The sequence below is a fragment of the Symphodus melops genome, assembly GCF_947650265.1.
Source record: "Symphodus melops genome assembly, chromosome: 20".
Lineage (NCBI taxonomy): Eukaryota > Metazoa > Chordata > Actinopteri > Labriformes > Labridae > Symphodus > Symphodus melops.
Genome location: NC_136710.1, coordinates 3528788 through 3552772, shown reverse-complemented (window position 1 = coordinate 3552772; position 23985 = coordinate 3528788). Strand labels below are relative to the sequence as shown.

Genomic DNA, 23985 nt, shown 5'->3' with positions numbered 1-23985 from the left:
CAGCACCCGGTTGGCTTCCCCGAGGGCAGAGGGGTGAACATAGTGTGTCCGGGGTGTGTGATATCATAGTGGACCTATGCCTACTTTCTAAATTGCCTTACCCTTCTACATTACAAGAAAAAGTCTTTGCAGTAGGCAAGAGGTGCTATACTTTTTTTGTATGTTGTACTAAGTTGCAGAGGTGGGACAAAGTCAATGGTTTGCAAGTCACAAGTAAGTCTCAAGTCAAGTCCCAAAGGTCCTAACCTTTGAATTTCGAGTCCTGAATTCTGTGTTGAACAATGTGTTCCACTCAATCAGATCACTGATTTGGATCATTTTAGATCAGGTCAGAAAATTATTAAATATATATTTTTGCTGGCCTTTTTTAACTTAGTAGTGCCCGTGCCAACCTTACTCCTCTTTTTTATCAGTGTGTGCATGCGCTCCCAGTCTGCAGCAGGCTGATAACATGAGTCAGCTGTTTTTAAGGTGCTAATTGCTGATAAACCCAGACACGGTGAAAGTGAATGGAGAAAAGTTTAAATGACCGTCTGACCTGATGATGTATGTTCCTGAACATCAAGACTCGGTCCTTACCATGCACAGATTGTACTGAAAAGGTCAAGTGTGCTCATAGAAGAAGACGCTTTCTACCCATTGAAAATAAACAGAAAAAAAATAGTCTCGTCGTACAGCACCCGGTTGGCTTCCCCGAGGGCAGAGGGGTGAACATAGTGTGTCCGGGGTGTGTGATATCATAGTGGACCTATGCCTACTTTCTAAATTGCCTTACCCTTCTACATTACAAGAAAAAGTCTTTGCAGCAGGCAAGAGGTGCTATACTTTTTTTGTATGTTGTACTAAGTTGCAGAGGTGGGACAAAGTCAATGGTTTGCAAGTCACAAGTAAGTCTCAAGTCAAGTCCCAAAGGTCCTAACCTTTGAATTTCGAGTCCTGAATTCTGTGTTGAACAATGTGTTCCACTCAATCAGATCACTGATTTGGATCATTTTAGATCAGGTCAGAAAAGTATTAAATATATATTTTTGCTGGCCTTTTTTAACTTAGTAGTGCCCGTGCCAACCTTACCCCTCTTTTTTATCAGTGTGTGCATGCGCTCCCAGTCTGCAGCAGGCTGATAACATGAGTCAGCTGTTTTTAAGGTGCTAATTGCTGATAAACGCAGACACGGTGAAAGTGAATGGAGAAAAGTCACCATATTCACAAAAAAACTCTTGATTTGAAAAGCGTTGGTTTTTAAAAAAAAATAAAAAATCGCACCCATGTTGCAGCAAATCCCATAATATTCTCAGCACTGTTGATTATATTTTCAGTGTCAAACTCTGTGATTCCGTCAGTGTTTTATGCATCGCAGAAATCAAAGGGACCTAAAATAATAACACAGTAAAACCTCAAGTATTGTCGAGTCATTAGGCTCAAGTCCAAGTGAAGTCACGAGTCATTGATGTCCAAGTCGAGTTGCAAGTCATTCACGATTTTGTCAAGTCGAGTCCAAAGTCATCAAATCCGTGACTTGACTGACATTACCTCTTTTTGGCACAGTAATAATATACAGCAATATATTGAGTTATTAGCCCTGTAGTGTGATTCTCATATGGATGGATTTCTTAATCATGGACAGATCTTCTGTAAAGCAGTTTGAATCAGCCAAACCTGAAACATCGATAGCATTAATATGCAGCTTATCTTTGCTGTTTATATTTCTCATTTGTCTTTTAATTGCTTTAGTGTTTTTTTATTTTATTTTGGTGTTTGTATGTGTGGCTGCTCTTTGTTTGTTTGAAACTCTGTCAATTTTATTTTGTAAAAGTTTTTTCAAAAAAAGATCTATAACTTTAATCTTCATCCAACATGTAATGATAATGATAGCATTTAAATGATGAGTCAGCATGGCATAGCTGGGAAGAGTTAAAGCCAAGGGGTGTGGCTACTTATATGTGACTCCTCTACTCTCCTTGCATCATTTCCCTTCAAAACGAAGCTGGGTAAGTGAGAAATTACAAAAACGAGCAGGTGTAAGAACAAGGAGGAACAAACAACTGCGGAAACCCACAAGGTAGGCACAAATGGATAAGAATGAAATCAAAATGAAAGTGACACTGAGCAGAATTAGAGAATACACTTTTAGAAAATAGTAATAGCAAGTTTCAAGGACTGAAGCTCTGCTGAGCGTTTGTGCGCTGGACAAAGAGATGTCTTAATGAAAACATTCTGTTGACACCGACTCGGAGCGGCCGCACTGAAAAGGTCAAGTGTGCTCATAGAAGAAGACGCTTTCTACCCATTGAAAATAAACAGAAAAAAAATAGTCTCGTCGTACAGCACCCGGTTGGCTTCCGCGAGGGCAGAGGGGTGAACATAGTGTGTCCGGGGTGTGTGATATCATAGTGGACCTATGCCTACTTTCTAAATTGCCTTACCCTTCTACATTACAAGAAAAAGTCTTTGCAGCAGGCAAGAGGTGCTATACTTTTTTTGTATGTTGTACTAAGTTGCAGAGGTGGGACAAAGTCAATGGTTTGCAAGTCACAAGTAAGTCTCAAGTCAAGTCCCAAAGGTCCTAACCTTTGAATTTCGAGTCCTGAATTCTGTGTTGAACAATGTGTTCCACTCAATCAGATCACTGATTTGGATCATTTTAGATCAGGTCAGAAAATTATTAAATATATATTTTTGCTGGCCTTTTTTAACTTAGTAGTGCCCGTGCCAACCTTACTCCTCTTTTTTATCAGTGTGTGCATGCGCTCCCAGTCTGCAGCAGGCTGATAACATGAGTCAGCTGTTTTTAAGGTGCTAATTGCTGATAAACGCAGACACGGTGAAAGTGAATGGAGAAAAGTTTAAATGACTGTCTGACCTGTTTATGTATGTTCCTGAACATAAAGACTCTGTCCTTACCATGCACACATTGTAGCTATTAAAGTCCATATAGATCATGGAGTTAGTAGGTACGCGTGATGGCTGGCGCTCTGGTGTGTGTGCGCGCGTGTGAAGCTGAAGCTGCAGGTTTACCAAACTCGCGCAAAAGTCACCATATTCACAAAAAAACTCTTGATTTGAAAAGCGTTGGTTTTAAATTTTTTTTTTTTTTAAATCGCACCCATGTTGCAGCAAATCCCATAATATTCTCAGCACTGTTGATTATATTTTCAGTGTCAAACTCTGTGATTCTGTCAGGGTTTTATGCTTCGCAGAAATCAAAGGGACCTAAAATAATAACACAGTAAAACCTTTCACGATTTTGTCAAGTCGAGTCCAAAGTCATCAAGTCCGTGACTTGACTGACATTACCTCTTTTTGGCTCAGTAATAATATACAGCAATATATTGAGTTATTAGCCCTGTAGTGTGATTCTCATATGGATGGATTTCTTAATCATGGACAGATCTTCTGTAAAGCAGCACGTAATGATAATGATAACGTTTAAATGCACTATCAGTACTTCTTTTAATACTTCAAATACATCATCACATATTGTAATAGTTTACACCGGTATGCTTTTAAATTCTTCTGATGAAAGTATTGACAGTTGTCATAGTAACACTCCAACCCTATCAGGGTTGATATCCTTTCAGGACCAAGGAGAAAGCTGCACCAAGTTAAAACAGAGTTGATCATATCCTAACTGAGATGTCAATACATCTCAAGACATACAGAGTCACACTGATTATCACACAATGTTGTGAAATGTTTCATACAGGAAAATGTCTTCCCATGGGCAGAGGACTCAGCCGAGGAGCAAAGAATGCACACCCAGGGGCACTGAAAGTGAAGATGAACTGGATGACAGTGAAGGGGACCACTCGCTTGAGGAGGACTCCAGGCGTGATGTCGGCAACTCAATTGAGGATAGTGAGTTTCATAATAAGATATCTGGTTGCACTGATTCACTGCCAAACTAAGGCTGTTGATAGATATCACAGTTGTATTTTGATTGTCACAGTACAGGCTATGTTTGATCAATAGTCACAATTTGAAAATACTCCTATTTATGCTACTCAAATGTAAAATACACAGAATGTGCCACATTGAAAGGCAAAGAAAGCTACAAGCACTGTCTCTTAACACAGTCGAAATACAGGATTCAGGATTCTGGGGCGGCACATCAGATTTGGTGTCAAATTCTTTTAAATTAGATTTGTTTAATGACACCTCTCCAATACCCTCATTAAGACGAGAGCCAGCAGGTTTGTTTCTGTGGGTGGACCAAGTGGACCACTAACCATGGCCTGAGGACTCACCAGGGGGAAAAAGGATGCACTCCAAAGGGACTGAAGATTCCACTGAGTGACCAACACTTCTGGAAGACTCAGTGGGAAGCAAACCACCCGAAGAGAGGGACTTTCAGGAACGAGGTAGGAATTACAAAATACAGATTTTTGGGGCAATCAGCCAATCAAACAGTTAGAGGGGTAACATTGATAGCAATGCTTGTAATTGTGCTCATGGGATGTTAACCTCTGTTTTGGTTTGTCCACCATTTTGGTTCAGAATGAAATGAATAAATAATAAATTGTTTCCGGCGCCGCTCTGGGTGGCAGCTTGTTACGTTAGCTCCGTCCCCCTTGTTATTGTTTTTAAGTTTATTTTGATAATCTCAACGTTTTGTTTTTTTCCGGACAAGGAAAAGGAAAGACAGTACGAACCATGCGTGCCGTCTTTAATTATGGGGAACGTACAATCTCTCCGTAAGAAGATGGAAGAGCTGAGGGCGCTCACCCAGCTTCAGAGGGAATACCGCGAGTGCAGCATGATGATGTTCACAGAGACATGGCTGGATGAATCCATTCTGGACACGCGCGTAACTTTGGACGGCTTTCACCTTGTCAGATTGGACCGGAGCCTAAGGGACGGTGGTAAGAAGAGAGGCGGGGGAATAGTGATGTTTGTGAATGAGAGATGGTGTAACCTTGAGCACATCACCGTCAAAGAACAGCGCTGCACTAAGGATGTGGAGCTGTTGGCTGTAAGCATGCGGCCAAACAACCTGCTGAAGGAGTTTTCTGACGTTATTGCTGTGATTGTTTACATCCCCCCCTCGGCTAAAGCTGCTGCAGCCTGTAAACTCATCCGCAGTGTGGTGTCTCAGCAACAGACATCGCACCCCCAGTCTCTTATTCTTATCTCAGGAGACTTTAGTCATGCTTCCCTGTCTGCCACTCTCCCGACCTTCACTCAGTATGTTGACTGCCCCACCAGGAAAAACAAAACTTTGGACTTACTGTATGCAAACACCAAGGATGCATACAAATCATCACCCCTCCCCGCACTGGGGCGCGCTGACTACAACCTGGTGAGACTGCAGCCCATTTACATACCCCCCACAACTAGGCCTGAACAACATCTCAAGTCACAGGAGGTCATAGGAGGGGCCCTGAGGAAGGAGACAGGGAGTGGGCAAAACCCTTAGCACCCTGTCACCCCCATCAACAACCCTGAGCACCCTGTCACCCCCATCAACAACCCTGAGCACCCTGTCACCCCCATCAACAACTCTGAGCACCCTGTCACCCCCATCAACAACCCTGAGCACCCTGTCACCCCCATCAACAACCCTGAGCACCCTGTCACCCCCATCAACAACCCTGAGCACCCTGTCACCCCCATCAACAACCCTGAGCACCCTGTCACCCCCATCAACAACCCTGAGCACCCTATCACCCCCATCAACAACCCTGAGCACCCTGTCACCCCCATCAACAACCCTGAGCACCCTGTCACCCCCATCAACAACCCTGAGCACCCTGTCACCCCCATCAACAACCCTGAGCACCCTGTCACCCCCATCAACAACCCTGAGCACCCTGTCACCCCCATCAACAACCCTGAGCACCCTGTCACCCCCATCAACAACCCTGAGCACCCTATCACCCCCATCAACAACCCTGAGCACCCTGTCACCCCCATCAACAACCCTGAGCACCATATCACCCCCATCAACAACCCTGAGCACCCTGTCACCCCCATCAACAACCCTGAGCACCCTGTCACCCCCATCAACAACCCTGAGCACCCTGTCACCCCCATCAACAACCCTGAGCACCCTGTCACCCCCATCAACAACCCTGAGCACCCTGTCACCCCCATTAACAACCCTGAGCACCCTGTCACCCCCATCAACAACCCTGAGCACCCTATCACCCCCATCAACAACCCTGAGCACCCTGTCACCCCCATCAACAACCCTGAGCACCCTGTCACCCCATCAACAACCCTGAGCACCATATCACCCCCATCAACAACCCTGAGCACCCTGTCACCCCATCAACAACCCTGAGCACCCTGTCACCCCCATCAACAACCCTGAGCACCCTGTCATCCCCATCAAGAACCCTGAGCACCCTGTCACCCCCATCAACAACCCTCCCCTCCTCCTCCACCAACGGCCTCTCCATTACAGCTGATCAGGTGAGAAGTCAGCTGAGAAAGATCAAGGCGAGGAAGACCACAGGTCCTGATGGCATCAGCTCCAGACACCTGAAGGACTGTGCAGATGTAACCCTTCTGGAGTAGTTACAGCATGCTAGGACCAATATTAGGTTCGACTACTAGAGCAGTGATTGATGTACAGTGCATTAATAACCACAGACCAGAAAACAAGTTAAATTGCCGGCTTATTAGATTTAGTTAAATACAGAAAAGACAGATGACATACAGTTGACATAAGATTTCAATATCACTTTAAGGAACAAAATGAAATATTCTTCCCTTTTGTTCAAGTGATTTAGTTTATCAATCCCTTTTTAGATTTAAACCTATTGTTTGGCTTAAAAGGATATTATTTTCAAGCTAGGTTATTATTTGTATTCATTTCAAGCTTTATCCTTCAATCATTATTTTTATTCATATCTAATCATGTTTAGGGGGTTTGTGGACCGCCCAGGAAACATATTAGAATTATAAAAACATGGTAAAGTGTATGTTGTATATGTGACCTTTAATGGTACTTTATAAACTTAAGCTTTTTTAGTATTATTGTATTTATGTGTTGTATTTGCGTTTGGTAAATCAATTTTCGACACCTGTGTTTTTGTAGGATTTTTTTTATGCCATAGATACCTTCCTTTTATGCCCCCCCCCCCCCCCCCCCCCCTATTTATTCTGCATGTGCTTCTGTAGACATAGTCTTGTACTTTAAAGTTTGACATTTAATGGATCATTATCATTCTCTAATTGAAACAAATACTTTGGTGAAACTGTTCCATGACAGTTCAAAAGTTTATCTTCTATTAAATTCACTTCTTGTCGTATTAAACTCGATCCTGCACTTTAAACAATCCAAACGGGTTGGTCTGCCGCCTCTTTCTTTTGCAGCTGTTCAACAGTGTTACAGATGAGTGTTGTGTAAGAGTGCCAGCATACTGCAAGCTTTGCAGCGAGGCGTGGATGTTTGCAGCCAATGAAAGACAAACCTCCTGATTGTTTAAGCTGAAACGAAACTAAAACTTTTCATAGTGCATGGATAAAGGGCCAAATAGGAAATGACAGTCAGATCACAGAGAGGAGCATCGAGGTGACAGAGGACAAGGTAAGCTGCTAGAGAGTGATGTTTTAGCATTTTTATGTGATGTGTTTTTAATTTAAAATAACTTACAACCAAGAATCATTTCATTTAAAAAGTCAGTTACAGGTTAGGTTGTTGAGAAAAGGAATTTGAATTAATGACTTGAAACTATGAGCTTAGGTTAGTGTTAGAGTTTGAACAGTATCTTTGTACAGATGTCAGAACATTTCACACCCCAGACTGAAAGTTTATACCATTCTCTCCCATGTGTCTCACTGTTATCTTAAATTACCTGATTTTGACATGATGCTCAGTGGGTAGAGTCATCGTCTCTCAACTGGAAGGTCGAGGGTCTGATCCCCAGCTCCTGCGAGAAACATGCTCGATGTGTCCTTGGGCAAGACACTTAACCCTGAATCGCTCCCCTGTATGCAGTTTACTACTCCTGTGGTCGAATTTGCCCCACAAGGATAAATACAGTTTAGAAAAAAAAAAACACAAGAATAGTCAGCTCAAGTTTCCAAAATCTAAAGCAACAATTAGTTAATCTAGTCTACACAGCCAGCTGTTACCTGAATCACTGCAGGTTTTTAAAACAAGTTACAGAGTGCCAAAGTAAAGGGGGAAAAAGACCTTCCCCTTGGCAATCCGCCTGGTGCAGTTTCGGTAGATGGTTGTTTCGCCATGAGCCTGGATTTGCCAATGCTTTGAATTTTTTTTCTTGTCACTGTAAGTTTTGCTGAAACCTTTTTTCTTTTTGTAAAATTTCTTGGGATGACACTTGTTATGCGTTGTGTCAAAACTTTAGACTCTTCTTCCTGATTGATTGAATCACATCCCTGTGTAGGCTGCCACACACACACACACACACACACACACACACACACACACACACACACACACACACACACACACACACACACACACACACACACACACACACACACACACACACACACACACACACACCATTCAAATGTGGCAATAGGAAACACGCCTGAGGGTAAGAGGGAGTAATTCAAATACAATGCAGGACTCAGGGTGTGTTTGAAAGACAGCAAACACACCATGGGTGTTTTAAATAAAAGAGACACACACCCTAAAACAGAGAGTTCTGAGAGAGCGGCATGATCGCTGTACTGACATCAATAAGAGCACAGTGCTTCCTCATATTTGGACTGCTACATGTTTTTCTTTTCCAGCTGCATCTTGGCTGTTATATAACTTTCTGTCATTTTTTCTCTTTGTGTGTCCGACTGTAAGACATTGTCAGTACCACTAGATGGCGACAAATCCCTAGTTGTTTTCAGGCTTACTGGAGACAACACAGTCAGTTATAAAATAATTCAATGACTTAAAGGGGACTGCAAATGCAAACATTACATCAAAATAAATTGTAACAACACAGTTTTATATTGGCTTACTGATTGAAAACATGCATTTACCTTCCACAGATAATCAAAGATGTCCGACATGAGCTTCCAGGTTTGCAGCTGTGGCTGGTCCAAAATCACGACCTATCAGGGCCTGAGGACTCACCAGAGGAAGAATGGATGCACGCCGAAGGGGATGAGGATCCCTGAGTGTGAACAATTTCGATTTAACAGTCGTGTCCCCCAATTGACTTTCTTAGGACCTCCAATCAAAATAGCAGAGGACCTTGTATCCTCTTTTGCCGAGCCTGGTCAGTGGTTCACACCTGATTCTTGGGAAAGCGGACCAATCGCCAGCACTCCAGTCAACAGAGCAGTAAGTAAAATCAGATCATATTGACTATGAAGGACTGGACAAAATATCGATACAGCGAAATGTCTCGTGTTATATGACGGAATACAGCGTAACAGAAGTGGAAGTAAATTTAGCCAAAGAAGGCGTGGTAGCAGCATTATGAATCCATTAATCCTGCTCTTCCCTTCAACAGCTTTTCACAATATCACTGACCCTCGACACGCCAGCAAATCCAACGCCACTGACCCTCGGCACGTCAACAAATCGAGCGGCATTGGCCTTCCGCACACCAGCAAATCCAGCGCCACCGAATCTTGGCACGCCAACAAATCCAGCAACAATGTTCTTCGGCACGCCAGCAAATCCAGCACCACTGACTCTCTGCAAGCCAACAAATCTGGCACAACTGACCTTCGGCACGCCAGCAAATCCAGCGGCAATGACCCCCGGCACGCCAGGAAATCCAGCGCCAATGACCCCCGGCACGCCAGCAAATCCAGCGTCACTGACCCCCGGCACGCCAGCAAATCCAGCGCCTCTGACCTCCGACACGCCAGCAAGTCCGGAGCCACTGACATTCAGCACGCCAGCAAATCCGGCGCCTCTTACCATCGGCACGCCAGCAAATCCAGCGCCTCTTACCGTCGGCACGCCAGCAAATCCAGCGCCAATGACCTTCGGCAAGCTGGCAAATCCAGCGCCACTGACCCCCGGCACGCCAGCAAATCCAGCGCCAATGACCTTCGGCAAGCCAGCAAGTCCGGCGCCAATGACATTCGGCAAGCCAGCAAATCCAGCGCCCATGACCGTCGGCACGCCAGCAAATCCAGCGCCAATGACCTTCGGCAAGCCAGCAAATCCAGCGCCAATGACCTCCGACACGCCAGCAAGTCCGGAGCCACTGACATTCAGCACGCCAGCAAATCTGGCGCCACTGACCTTCTGCACACCAGCAAATCCGGCGCCTCTGACCTTCAGCAAGCCAGCAAATCCGGCACCAATGAACTTCGGCAAGCCAGCAAATCCAGCGCCAATGACCCCCGGCACGCCAGCAAATCCAGCGCCAATGACCCCCGGCACGCCAGCAAATCCAGCGCCACTGACCCCCGGCACGCCAGCAAATCCAGCGCCAATGACCTCCGACACGCCAGCAAGTCCGGAGCCACTGACATTCAGCACGGCAGCAAATCCGGCGCCTCTGACCGTCGGCACGCCAGCAAAACAAGCGCCAATGACCTTTGGCAAGCCGGCAAATCTAGCGCCACTGACCCCCGGCACGCCAGCAAATCCAGCGCCTCTGACCTTCTGCACACCAGCAAATCCAGCGCCCATGACCGTCGGCACGCCAGCAAATCCAGCGCCCATGACCGTCGGCAAGCCAGCAAATCCAGCACCACTGGCCTTCTGCAAGCCAGCAAATCCGGCACCAATGACCTTCGGCAAGCCAGCAAATCCAGCGCCAATGACCCCCGGCACGCCAGCAAATCCAGCGCCAATGACCCCCGGCACGCCAGCAAATCCAGTGCCTCTGACCCCCGGCACGCCAGCAAATCCAGCGCCAATGACCTTTGGCAAGCCGGCAAATCCAGCGCCACTGACCCCCGGCACGCCAGCAAATCCAGCGCCTCTGACCTTCTGCACACCAGCAAATCCAGCGCCAATGACCTTCGGCAAGCCGGCAAATCCAGCGCCAATGACCTTCGGCAAGCCGGCAAATCCAGCGCCCATGACCGTCGGCACGCCAGCAAATCCAGCGCCAATGACATTCGGCAAGCCAGCAAATCCAACGCCACTGACCCCCGGCACGCCAGCAAATCCGGCGCCACTGGCCTTTGGCAAGCCAGCAAATCCGGCGGCAATGACCTTCGGCAAGCCAGCAAATCCAGCGCCACTGACCCCCGGCACGCCAGCAAATCCGGCGCCACTGGCCTTTGGCAAGCCAGCAAATCCGGCGGCAATGACCTTCGGCAAGCCAGCAAATCCAGCGCCTCTGACCTTCAGCACGCCAGCAAATCCGGCGCCACTGGCCTTCGGCAAGCCAGCAAATCCGGTGCCTCTGACCTTCTGCACACCAGCAAATCCGGCGCCACTGACCTTCGGCAAGCCAGCAAATCCAGCGCCAATGACCCCCGGCACGCCAGCAAATCCAGCGCCAATGACCCCCGGCACGCCAGCAAATCCAGCGCCTCTGACCCCCGGCACGCCAGCAAATCCAGCGCCAATGACCTTTGGCAAGCCGGCAAATCCAGCGCCACTGACCCCCGGCACGCCAGCAAATCCAGCGCCTCTGACCTTCTGCACACCAGCAAATCCAGCGCCAATGACCTTTGGCAAGCCGGCAAATCCAGCGCCACTGACCCCCGGCACGCCAGCAAATCCAGCGCCTCTGACCTTCTGCACACCAGCAAATCCAGCGCCAATGACCTTCGGCAAGCCGGCAAATCCAGCGCCAATGACCTTCGGCAAGCCGGCAAATCCAGCGCCCATGACCGTCGGCACGCCAGCAAATCCAGCGCCAATGACCTTCGGCAAGCCAGCAAATCCAGCGCCACTGACCCCCGGTACGCCAGCAAATCCGGCGCCACTGGCCTTTGGCAAGCCAGCAAATCCGGCGGCAATGACCTTCGGCAAGCCAGCAAATCCAGCGCCACTGACCCCCGGCACGCCAGCAAATCCGGCGCCACTGGCCTTTGGCAAGCCAGCAAATCCGGCGGCAATGACCTTCGGCAAGCCAGCAAATCCAGCGCCTCTGACATTCGGCAAGCCAGCAAATCCGGCGCCAATGACATTCGGCAAGCCAGCAAGTCCGGCGCCAATGACATTCGGCAAGCCAGCAAGTCCGGCGCCAATGACATTCGGCAAGCCAGCAAATCCGGCGCCTCTGACCTTCGGCAAGCCAGCAAATCCGGCGCCAATGACCTTCGGCACGCCAGCAAATCCGACGCCACTGACCTTCGGCACGCCTGCAAATCTGGCGCCTCTGACCGTCGGCATGCCAGCAAATCCAGCGCCAATGACCTCCGACACGCCAGCAAGTCCGGAGCCACTGACATTCAGCACACCAGCAAGTCCTGCAGCTGCAGAGGTCCTAACGGAGGCGACAAACCAACCGTGTATGCTTCACAAGTCCAAAATGTTCATATACACACAAAGGAGTGAAGTTTGACGGAAGGCTTTGTCTTTATTTGCAGCGTTTCAAACTCCACCACCGGTTTTTGATCCCACAACCAGAGCTCGTCGAACCCTTCAATTCTGCACTGGTGCAACACAGGTACCGCACATTCTCCATAACTTTAATGTCTTGCTGAAGAACAAATTCTGTTTTACAAATGAAATATGTTTTTGCACTTCCCTCAGCTGCAGAAAATGAGTCTTTGGGCCCAAACACAGCAGAAAGACACAGAGAGAGAGAGGAAGGAACGACAACTAGCAAAGGTACCAAACTAATCCAAAACTAGCGATATGGTCCAGCAAAATAGAAAATTATCACTGCTGATCGTGCTGTGTACAGTGGCCACAAGGGCCAATCACGGACCAATCAGCTGCCTGAGAGAAGATTTTCTGGCACGGTCCGTCGTACGACTGCACACATTCACACAGTGCGAGCAGAGCCACAAGCCAATTTCAACTTTGTGTGTCTGAAGTTACCATGGCAGCAGCAAACTGTGGGAGGAAACTTTGTAGTCGCTCCCAGCTTTCATTGGACGAGAAACAGGGTACACCCTGGACTGCTGGCCTGTCAAACACAGGGCTGACATAGTTTTAGATCATAAAAATCATTACAATCTGTGCAAATGTGTTTTTCTTTTAAGGAAAGGCATGACAGGATCAGGGCAGATTTACTTCTAAAAATTGAGATGATAGAACAAAAGATGGACGAAGTTAAATCATCGTCAAAGGAATGCAAGGTAGGCCAATTTGTTGAATCTAGATTGTTCTTGGACTGATGTAATACACTGTATATATAAAGCTTGTTATTCTGCTCAGGTCGGCTTGGATACTGAATGGCTGGAGATCAACAATGTCTTCTCGGGTGTGATGAAAGATGTAGAGGAGGCTTGGCGCAAAGCCCTACAACCTCTGGAGGAGAGGTCGGTCATGTCTCGGTTCTGAATAAGAAACAGGAATGCTTAAAAAGTACAGAACGCATTGATTGTACAGTATACTTTATGAAGACTAATGTATTCAGTGTTTGGTTCAGGAGACACAGAGTGAAGAAGGAAACACAAGACCTTGTCAAAAAACTGGAAAAGGAAACTGACAAACTCAAAGAGGCCATTGAGGAGCTGGACCAGAACCAAGACTTGCAGGTGAGCCCAGAGGATCTGAAATCAAAGTTTTTGAGATTTGACCCCCTTAAAACTTAAGCAAGTCTTCATATGTTTGATCCAGCTTCTACCCAGGTTCTTCCCATTTAATTTAACATGTTTTCCCTCCTTGATCACAGATCTTTCCTCTTTCTGACCTTGACGACTCTTGGAAAACTGTGACTGTCGACACTTCATTCTTCTTTGGTACACTCACAACTACAACCTCAAACATGATCAAAAACATTCAGAAGAAACTAGAGGAACTCTCCTCTACTGGTGAGTAGCTTCGGTATCTAATCACAATGAAGTCTGCATTGAATTCATTATCACCCGTTTCAATATCAACTCTCGTTCAACAGAACTCAAGAGGACTTCCAAGTTTGCAGGTGTGTGACTCAAAATCAGCTCTAACAAGAAACTTTGTAGGCAAGAAAATGCTGTCAGTCGTTGTGAGGGTGCTTACTTTCTTAACTCTGTGAGACTGGTGAGAAGAATCAGTTTACTGCAGTTAGAGGGATGTTCTCCCTGGGTTTTATGGAGTTGTCTTTTTTTTAGATATTTCCATACCAGTTAAAAATTACGTCTCTTGAATTCAATCCAATGTGAAAAAGGTTTTATTCAAGGACAAGAACAATGCAAATGTTGTGCTCTCAGTTTAAAGATATACTTCGTGAATCATAGGAGCCTTTTCTTGTTATTCCGAAGTTTCCACTTTGTTCTCACAAATCTCTTCCTGTTGTAAATCTGCAGTGGATGTGAAGCTGGACCCGGCCACTGCTCATTCATTCCTCAAGCTTTCCCCTGATGGGAAGAAAGTGAGTGACGGAGGAAAGGATCAGGGAGTTCCTTCCTCTTGGAAGAGGTTTGACATGTTCGGCAGTGTAATGGGGCTCAACAGGTTCACCTCTGGGAAGTCCTACTGGGAGGTGGACGTCAAAAACAAGTCCGGTTGGGATCTGGGTGTAGCAAGAGGGGACGCAAACCGCAAGGGGAAACTTTTCCTGAGCCCAGATAATGGTTACTGGGTTACTGTACATTATGAAGATGAGAAGTACGCAGCAATGTCAACTCCCCCTGCCAGCCTCGCCCTCACAGAGAAACCTCAGAAGGTGGGAGTGTTTGTGGATTACGAGCAAGGTCTCGTGTCCTTTTACGATGTGATTGCGAAATCTCACATCTACTCGTTCACTGGGTGTTTGTTTAACGGTGAGATTAGGCCTTATTTTAGTCCACATCTTAAACAAAACCACAAAAACTCCACTCCTCTCATTATCTCTGCCGTGAATTAGTCGGAGTACGTCTCGTAAGCCGCCTGTGTTCTTCACTCGGTTTGAAATAGACAGAGGCTGAGAACGGCTCTGCTTATAAAAAAAAAATCCTAAATTTTTTCTTAAATTCTTACTCAAACATGTATTCTCACGTTTAATCATGATTTTAATTCGAGATTGATATCAAGGTATTTTCCATTGAATAATATATAGTCATATACAACCTCCATAGAAATGTATAAATATGGGTTTAGAATAGGATTTTGCAGTGGCATTATATTTCCTGACATTGTTTTAATCACTTATAATGAACATTTTTCTGTCCTGGTCGTCTGGGGTGTTTTTCTAAACCGTCCTTGTTTAAATGGTGTATTTTTAAATCATTTAATTCCTGTTTATACACTGGCAAGGTTATTTAAATTCTATTTTTAGTTTGATGTAATATATATTTTCACATGTGTGAGGTTGCTGACATGATGCTAAAATGTATCAAATAACCAAAAAGAAGTGTACTTTCTGTTACTGTAAGTAGACCAACCAGTCTACAAATCATCTGAAACGGGTCTCTGTTTGTTTTTGTACATTTTACTATTAAATATATTTCTGTTAACTCTATCAACTTCTCTTTTTTTTTTACTTTGTGCATATTCATCTGTTTCATCATTTGTGTGTCAATATGTTTTTAAACTAACTGACAACTCCATTCGTCACGATGACTGAGATCAAGATTTCAGTGAGTTCATGGGGCAATCACAAGGTGGTTTGAATTGCATCACTTGTCAAAGAAGTACAAAGAAGTGACACAGAGTTTACCCGAAGCACGGGCGAAAGTTGTCAAGCTAAGATTTAAAGAACAAAGACATTAAATTCTGGTGTCAGAGTGCTTCGATATCACAACAAACATCAGATATGGGAAACAATACAACAACATTAAATGTAGAACAAAGTGTTAAATGATAAGAGTTGAATTTAAAGAAATCTTTCCAAAAAAAAAAAAAAAAAAAAAATATATATATATATATATATATATATATATATATATATATATATAAATAAATCAAGGTATGACAAGTTTAATAACAGATAATGCCAACTCACATGCTAACAAGCACTGCACATGCTAACAAACACTGTACATGCTATCAAACATTGCACATGCTAACTAACACTGCACATGCTAACAAACATTGCACATGCTAAATATATATATATATATATATATATATATATGAAAGTTACAGTACTTTTTTTCCCCCCATCTGCATAAAGTTAAGGATGTACACTGTATCATGGCTAGAAGTAAAAAATACCTACTGTGGTGTGGTGCATTGCTCTTGGTGGTCTCAGTCTACAGCTGACTGTGCTTTGGTCAGACTCCAGAGTGGATTGCAGCGGGTGGGCGCTGTTGTCTGTCACATTTTTTTTTTTTCCAGCTCCACTCCCACGAGTGTTCCTGATGGCTTAAGTCACAGGTGTCAAACTCCTGTCCTCGAGGGCCGGCTTCCTCAGACTTTTAGATGTCTCCTTGCTCTAACACACCTGTTTTAAACCAATGTGTTGTCATCAAGCTCTGCAGAAGTCTGATAATGAGTCACTCATTGGATTCAGCTGCGTCCGAGCAGGGAGACGTCTAACAGTCTGAGGAAGCCGGCCCTCCAGGACTGGAGTTTGACACCCCTGGCTTAAGTGATGATTTTTAACTATATAAAGATAAACTGAGTGATTATTCAATGTTAATAAAATCCTCGTGACACCTTATTGACCTTCCTCAGTTTTTGAACATATTTGAAATGAGGGAAAGTCTGGTGCAGATCTGTAATGGCTCTGGGAAACCCCTGAAGAACGTCCAGAATAACTTGTGCATCAGTAGCTCCAAAATGCCGTTCTATGAAGTCAGCGTCAACACAAGGGACTGCACAATTACAAATGTCCCAAAAAAAACCAGTCTTGTGATTGTAGCTTGTGATAAAGTGAATAATCGTTGCCTTCCTGTGCATTTTGAGATGTACAGAAACCAACAGCCAGATAACACAGCAAGAAGCTGCAGCCCTCAGCATTAAACCAAGGTTTCCAGATGTAAGGCATTGCAGGTTAGATATCTCCTCTTCAGTTCACAACATTCAAACAGATTCTACTCTGAGGTGACCTAAACAAAGAATCACCCGAAGACGGTCAACAGAATTAAATAAGATTTCCCCCAAAATGACCAAGATTAATTCAATAATGACAATTCAAACCACGCAAACCAAAGTTATATTGCTCTCTCTGTCAGTGGTGCTTCCACTGAGGGGTGGCCAGGGTTGACCTCCCCCCTCTTGTACTCTGAGTGATTGGCCACCCAGTTGCCACGCCCATATCATTAACTATAATTGGCCTTGTTGGGGGCGGGACTTGTGTTAAAATAAACTATAATTGGCTTTGTTGTAACAAGCTGAGAGGCTTTCTTTCTTAATTTGCTTTGCAACGCCCCTCTAGAAGGGCTCGCGTGGATCGCCCGTAGCCCAGCGGTTATGTTACACAGCAGCCGTGGGTTTGAATCCGACCTCGGCTCTTTACTGCATGTCATACCCCGCTCTCTCCTCCCGACATTTCCTTTCACTCTTCAGCTGTGTTATCCAATGACGAAAAAAAACACCTCAACATTAGATATATATAAAAAAAATAAATATATATATATATAATTAGAATGGCTTGGGTAGCTTGGGCTTTTTCTTGCACCATATATCAGTGTTAGAACGTGGTTAAGTGTATTTTGCATAACATGTAACCTTTAAAGAATTGTAGCCACTCTGTTGTGTTACTTTTTAAAGTGAATCATTCGACACAGGAATATAACATCTATATGAAAACTTTAATGTTCGTACTTAGAGTAGACGTGATTTGTGGAGATGAAAAGGTCAATTCATGTTATTCATTCATGTCTGTGTGTGCTCATGCTTCTTCAACTCACTCTATCCAGATTGTTCCCTCATTTTGAGACATTTTATGAAACAAAACTTCCTCTGTATCTTTCTATGTCAAGCTTTGTCGCATAAAGAATTAAATAAAAAGTGATTAAAGAATAATCCATGGCACGTTTTTGTTTCTCTTGTGGTCAAGTTGACATTGCAATCTTCATTAAACTGGAAGTTCCTTCAAAATAAAAGAAACTCTTTATCCAACATTACAGTAAAAAAAACATTGAATCTCACATTTGTGTGGCCAAAAAACCACTAAAAGTTGTAATATGGTTGTTTCCCCAAACATGTGAATTCATAATCAGCTTCACGTACACCTGGTCTCCTTGCTGGAGCTGAAGAAACGCCGCGTTTCCTCCATTATCAGCGGTGTCAGTCTCCGTGGAGTAATCGATGGTCGAGACTATCAGCTCGGAGTTCTTGTAGAGCACCAGAAACGCCTGATTTGTCTTTCCAGCGTGGAAAAAGAATGTGAAGTAATAAACGCCTGCAACAGGTGCAGTGAAGATACCTGTGGAGATGATGAGAAGTTAGAGCCTTTCATGGTTGGACATAAAGCTCCGATCTATGAACACAAACACAGAGCATCGTCTTACTTGTCCTGCAGAACTTCAACATAATCCAATTGTAAATTCTCTGTCCTCTCTGGAGGAGCTCAGCATAAATTCAAGAAGGAAGACTTGTTGTATTCTCTCACAAGTTCATTCATTGTTCTTCATTTAACAATGACTCTCCCTCTGTCTCCCTTGAAGGTGTTTACCCTTCAATGATTAACCAACCAGATTCTGCCATGACCTCTACCGACCAATCATCCTTCTGGTGTCATATTTTAAAGATCATTTTTCGTTCAGTGGCTCTCCTCAACCCCAGTAACCTCTGTTCCTTCTAGAAAGAGTTTGTGAACTTCAAAGTCCACTCTTGCACACTTCTCCAATGTCTAGACTCCATCGGGGACTATCCTGTCCAGCTGCTGGCCTCGCCGCCCTCTTCGAAAACGTGACGTCGTCATGGCTGACGCTAACCGCCAAACACATTGCACATTTATCTTTTAACAAAAGTCTTAAACACATTGTTGATCACTTTGGATTAAGTCTCCTTAGAAGTCAATATGTGTAAGGTGCAAAAGCAGGTGAGTGTTACCTGTGGCTGCGTTGTAGGCGTTTCCAATGTTTGTGATCACTGTTTTGTAGACAGTTCAGCTCCACAGAAACAGTCCGGGCATGAGTGACGGAAGTCCACGGGGAGAAGTGCAGGAGAGTGGCAGGCGTTGGAGAGGAGAAAAACCACGTCTTTGGGGATCCGAGGAGCTTTCACGTACAGCCAGGGACGAAGCACTCAGTAACAGCAAACTGGAAGCCGTCGCCGCGTCCACCGGGTCGCCTACCGTGGCTGCCGGAGGGAAACTCTGCACACCGAAACTCCAAAAGTCCAGGAAACGTAGCGCATTCCGTCTGAAGCCGACTCTCTGTCCATCCGTGCTGCGACAGTCCCGCGCGCGTACCCGCTAGTGACTTTGATGTCGCCGAAAAGCGCGGCCAAGCTTAATACAGTCCAAAATGGCGAAAAAAGAATGGTGAAAAAATGTTTCACTTCGAATACTTGCACTGGTCGTTGACGAAAGGTCCAAGGAAAAGTTGTTCGGGCGCCATTTGTGATGGTTTTGGGTCCGTTGCTATGTTAAGGTCGTGGAGAGTGGAGGAAAACGGCAGGCAAAAACTCACGTCCACACGGATGGGGGGATTTCAATGCTCGTCGTTTATTAAATAAACACTCCAACCTTGTCAAGCCCGATTGTACGGCTACTATCGTTTCATACATGAACAAAATAGTGCCATATTTGACCATCACTGTTATTCTATGAAGTAAAGAAAACAGGAGCGAAACAAAATATGTCCGACCAGCGTAGTGTGCGTATCGTTCCACGAGGAGCAGGAATCACAGGCACTGCTTGACGACGTCGCCTCTAAGCGACACAGTATACACATTGTTAAAGGTACTTTCCATAAATCACAACCGTTACAATATGGTTTTGGGTAACAAAAGATGAATGAAAACAGAATTGCACTTTATTTTGACTTAATCAGTCATTGTTTGTACTGGACATTGAAAGCATTGAAATGTATTGTAAATGAGTTTCAAAGAGAATATATATGCAATCTGGAGAAAGACGAGAGTGCTGTGTTGTTCCTACTCTTACACTCTACATGTATTTTACAGTATTTTGCAGACATTCTCTTTGTTAACGCGGTCACCGTGCCAGCAGGGGCCCGTAACAAGCACAACTGGACAAATACACTTTTCTTTGCATATCTGCTGTTCCCTTACCGTCAACACACGACACGAATGTAAATAGATGCGAAGGTGTGAAAGTGTCACCTCTAAATAAAGACTCCTGTGTAGTTTCATATTGATGGTGTTGTTGATTCAGTCGTGATAATGGAGAGGCAGCTGTTTTTTTTTTTATACTTTTATATACTTTATTAATCCCACGAGCGGAAATTCGGTTTACACTCTGTCTAATGAACACACACACACACACATAGGCCGAGATACACACTCATGCACAAACAGGGTTCTAGTGACATGCATTAATGGAGAGGTCTCAGAGTGAGGGGGCTGCCCACAGCGAGCGCTCCAGAGCAGTTTTTGGGGTTCGGTGCCTTGCTCAGGGGCACCTCGGCAGTGCTCAGGAAATGGACTGGCACCTCTCCAGCTACCAGACCAGTTTCCGGACTTGGTCCGTGCCGGGACTTGAACCGGCGACCCTCCGGTTCCCAACCCAAGTCCCTACAGACTGAGCTACTGCCGCCTCTCTGCTGTTGATGTCAGAGATGATAAGAAACATTTACATACTCACACTTTATTTCCTTCTTTGCAAATACTTGTTTGTGTTTTACTCTCAGGGGGCATTTTGGTATCGGAAGTGTTCTGATTTCATTTTGTTAAAACAAGTATTCTGTTAGTGATTTAATGGAAACTGTTTGTTTGCCGAGCCAAAGATGTGAAACACAGTCCATCGTAATACGATGCATCCAACTCCGCCGTCACATCTGAAGTTGTTCAACGACGACGAATGAAAAAAGGAAGAAAAAAAAAAAAAGGCTTGGCAGTTAGTCCTTTCGTCGCAAACCGCCTGTGACACCTGAATCTACGGTGGCCCGTGTAGGTCAACTGCAAAACATTTCACTCAATGCCAAAAATGAGATTTCACCAAATGCAACGCCCAAAAAAAAAATAAAAAAAAAATCACAAATCAAAATCATTTCCCAAAACGCCAAATAGATCACCACCGAATTTTTTTTTTATCAATGAAATATCTTTGCAGTCCAGACCTTCAGGGCCCTTGTAAATTTAAAAGAAAAAAGTTGTATATTTTCAGTTGTTATTTTTTATTTATTTTTTAAACTTTAAAGGTGCACAGTGGGGTTTTGGTTGAGAAATATGTTCATAACTAACAGAGAAAAATGTGCTTCCTGTAACTGTGTGAAGATATCTACAAAGCATCTTTAAAATTAATGAAAAAATAAAGCTACAAATAAATGTTTAAAAGAATAAAGTCATTATTGTAAACGTCTAATTTAGCAATACATAGTTGTTGTATAATTAGGACAAAAAAATCAATGTTTGATGAATATATCATCAGGGATCCTACGCCTGTCGCTCCCTGATGTATTCATGCGTCCGATGTTTGGTGACAGCTTACCTTTCAGCCCGAGGTTTTATAAGGTATAACTCAAGAACATATATGTGTACATGTGTAGTTGTTGATGCTCTGCTGCAGAAACAGCACATGCTCATCCGACATGTTTATTCAGGGTGTGAAACAGTCGAGCACAGAGTGTGCAGCTTGTAGACGTGGCAGCTAGCTGTTAAAGACTTGTTAAAACACTGTCATTTCCTGCTGCTCGTTTTAAGGGCCTGCCATGCCTTCCTTTAACGTAGATGAAACCCAACTTATAGTGATTCACTGCAAAGATTAATAAGCAAAATGAGACCTTTTATGACAGAAAAAATGGTTAGAAATAATTAAACCACTAAACATTTGATACTTAAGATCCTCCTTGTATTTAAGTGAGTAGTACAAAATATCCTAAATTCAAAATATTTGATTAAAACGAGAAATAACAAAGTTTTCAAAAAGCAAACAAATGGTAGAATTCTGAAGACCACTGCCACCAGGTATTTGGGTTAGACAAGGTTTAAGAGAACTTTGCGCTTCGATGATAGAAGTTGATTCTGGACGCACAGGAGAGGAAAATGCTGAATTGCTTGTTTTCTATTCTGAATGAAATAGCTTGAATAGTGCGATGGATTAGAACATCTTTTCCAACAGAGTCCTCTATGCCCTGTAAATATCAGTTGCCGCCGAAAGAGATATGCCTGTGAAATGCGTTTCCAGCATGAAGATTGCTTGTGTTGAGATGAGTTGCCGACAAGATTGCTTGCTCTGAGATGCGATTCTTGATTTAGAATTGCTAAACCAGTTTACTTGTATTGGAAGTAGAAACAGCTTGCGTTAATTATTTCAGAATAATTTGATTTATGTAACTGAGTAACTTGATGCTGTTAATTTTTTTTTTTCATGCCCTCCTTGAGAGGAGATAGGAACCACAACTTTTGTTGTAATTCACTGCGAAAGAAAATAATGAATATTAAACCTTTAGACACAAGGTGTGAGCATGAGCATTGTGTCATGTTCAAACTTCAAGACAGGCTGGTTTCCAACATTTTTTATTACTTCCTCATTTCAGTGCACGCAGCAGGCTGAGTCTTGTACCCTTCATGTTAAAATAAAGCTAATCATAGCCTAAAATGACAACTTTATATTCATCAAACATTGATTTTTTTGTCCTAATTATACAACAACTATGTATTGCTAAATTAGACGTTTACAATAATGACTTTATTCTTTTAAACATTTATTTGTAGCTTTATTTTTTCATTAATTTTAAAGATGCTTTGTAGATATCTTCACACAGTTACAGGAAGCACATTTTTCTCTGTTAGTTATGAACATAAACCACTGAATCTGTATATTTCCCCAATTTTCATATTTCTCAACCAAAACCCCACAGTGCACCTTTAAAGTTTAAAAAATAAATAAAAAATAACAACTGAAAATATACAACTTTTTTCTTTTAAATTTACAAATTTATTCTAATCTATTTGCAACTTTAGTTTTTGTCAGTTTTGATAATTATATATTCATGTGAACTCAGGATTTTATTATTTTATTTACAGAGAGAGAGAGAGAGAGAGAGAGAGAGAGAGAGAGAGAGAGAGACAGAGAGAGAGAGAGAGATAGAACCCGTTTACACGGCCTGTGCAAATGCAGCACTATGTCTTCATTTTTTTTTTTATTACTATTGCAGCCCGGTGCTCACGTTGTTATAGTAAATAGAGTGTATGGTGCAGGATTCTCCTGACGTGAGTTCACAGTGCACGTCCATTGAACGTAATCCACACAAACATGCACAACAGCACACACACTCCACAGTTTAATACGTGCTTTTGGACATATATTAGGCTACTACAAAAAGTTTAACATTTTAATGGGATAGAGGACCGACAGACGTAAAGCTTGTGTTTCTGTTTGTTTCCAAACTGCGCGTTCCCTCTTTCCCCACTGCGCACTCACACACACACACACACACACACAGACACACACACGCTCTCTTGTAACAGAGTTGGATTTATTCTAAATCGTATGACTACATATATTAATACAGACTGTCCAGTGTCTATTAAACTAGAGAATATAACAGAGGATTCCAGCAGATCAAATCATTAAATGCTTTCTGTCTGCGTATATAATATTTAATGTTAAACACCCAGAGATTTAAATCATTAATAAGGAATCGCTTTTACGCCTGATGCCGAAATATTCAACGTGTGTGTTCGCTGGTTTCTGAGGTTGTGGGAATAATTCACCAAAAAACACTTTGAATAATCAAGCCACTTACACTGTGCACCCGAATGTGCACCGCGCAAATTACAAACTATTGCAGGGAGGCATCCTGTCTGTTCTCACTCACTACCACGTATCATTACTCCTCTTTAATCATGTTTTAGCCTGTTTTTTTGTGCTTTAATTCTTTTGTGCTGCCTTCTAAATGTTTGTTTGTAAAGTGTTTCATGCTCTCGGAGCAAGACAAGTTCCCCCAGGGGCAATAAAGGCTTCATTCATTCATTCATACACGTACGCATAAAGCCCA

The 23985-nt window shown here is 43.8% G+C and overlaps 1 protein-coding gene and 2 long non-coding RNA genes across 3 annotated transcripts; 2 read left to right on the top strand and 1 right to left on the bottom strand.

Annotated features, from left to right (window-relative positions):
- The first annotated feature begins 1978 nt into the window (after window positions 1-1978).
- On the top strand, window positions 1979-5542 carry LOC306841737 (uncharacterized protein). Its single transcript, XM_079371699.1, has 4 exons — window positions 1979-2059; window positions 3704-3855; window positions 4177-4358; window positions 4628-5542. The coding sequence occupies exons 2-4, from the start codon at window positions 3708-3710 to the stop codon at window positions 5411-5413; spliced, it is 1116 nt and encodes a 371-aa protein (XP_079227825.1). The 5' UTR covers window positions 1979-2059; window positions 3704-3707; the 3' UTR covers window positions 5414-5542.
- An 8202-nt stretch (window positions 5543-13744) lies between these two features.
- On the top strand, window positions 13745-14376 carry LOC306841745. The gene is made up of 3 exons (XR_013781576.1): window positions 13745-13821; window positions 13905-13931; window positions 14296-14376. It is a non-coding gene; the product is annotated as an uncharacterized lncRNA (long non-coding RNA).
- Window positions 14377-17645: 3269 nt separating this feature from the next.
- On the bottom strand, window positions 17646-18960 carry LOC306841719. The gene is made up of 2 exons (XR_013781572.1): window positions 18911-18960; window positions 17646-18281 (listed from the first exon to the last, which is right to left on the bottom strand). It is a non-coding gene; the product is annotated as an uncharacterized lncRNA (long non-coding RNA).
- Between the last annotated feature and the right edge of the window lie 5025 nt (window positions 18961-23985).

Excerpts from the sequence above, each read along its gene's own strand:
- LOC306841737 (XM_079371699.1), top strand. The coding sequence starts at position 3,708 with ATGTCTTCCCATGGGCAGAGGACTCAGCCGAGGAGCAAAGAATGCACA. Across the intron at positions 3,856-4,176 it reads CGGCAACTCAATTGAGGATA|ACGAGAGCCAGCAGGTTTGT; the intron begins GTGAGTTTCATA and ends ACCCTCATTAAG. Across the intron at positions 4,359-4,627 it reads GAGGGACTTTCAGGAACGAG|GAAAAGGAAAGACAGTACGA; the intron begins GTAGGAATTACA and ends TTTCCGGACAAG.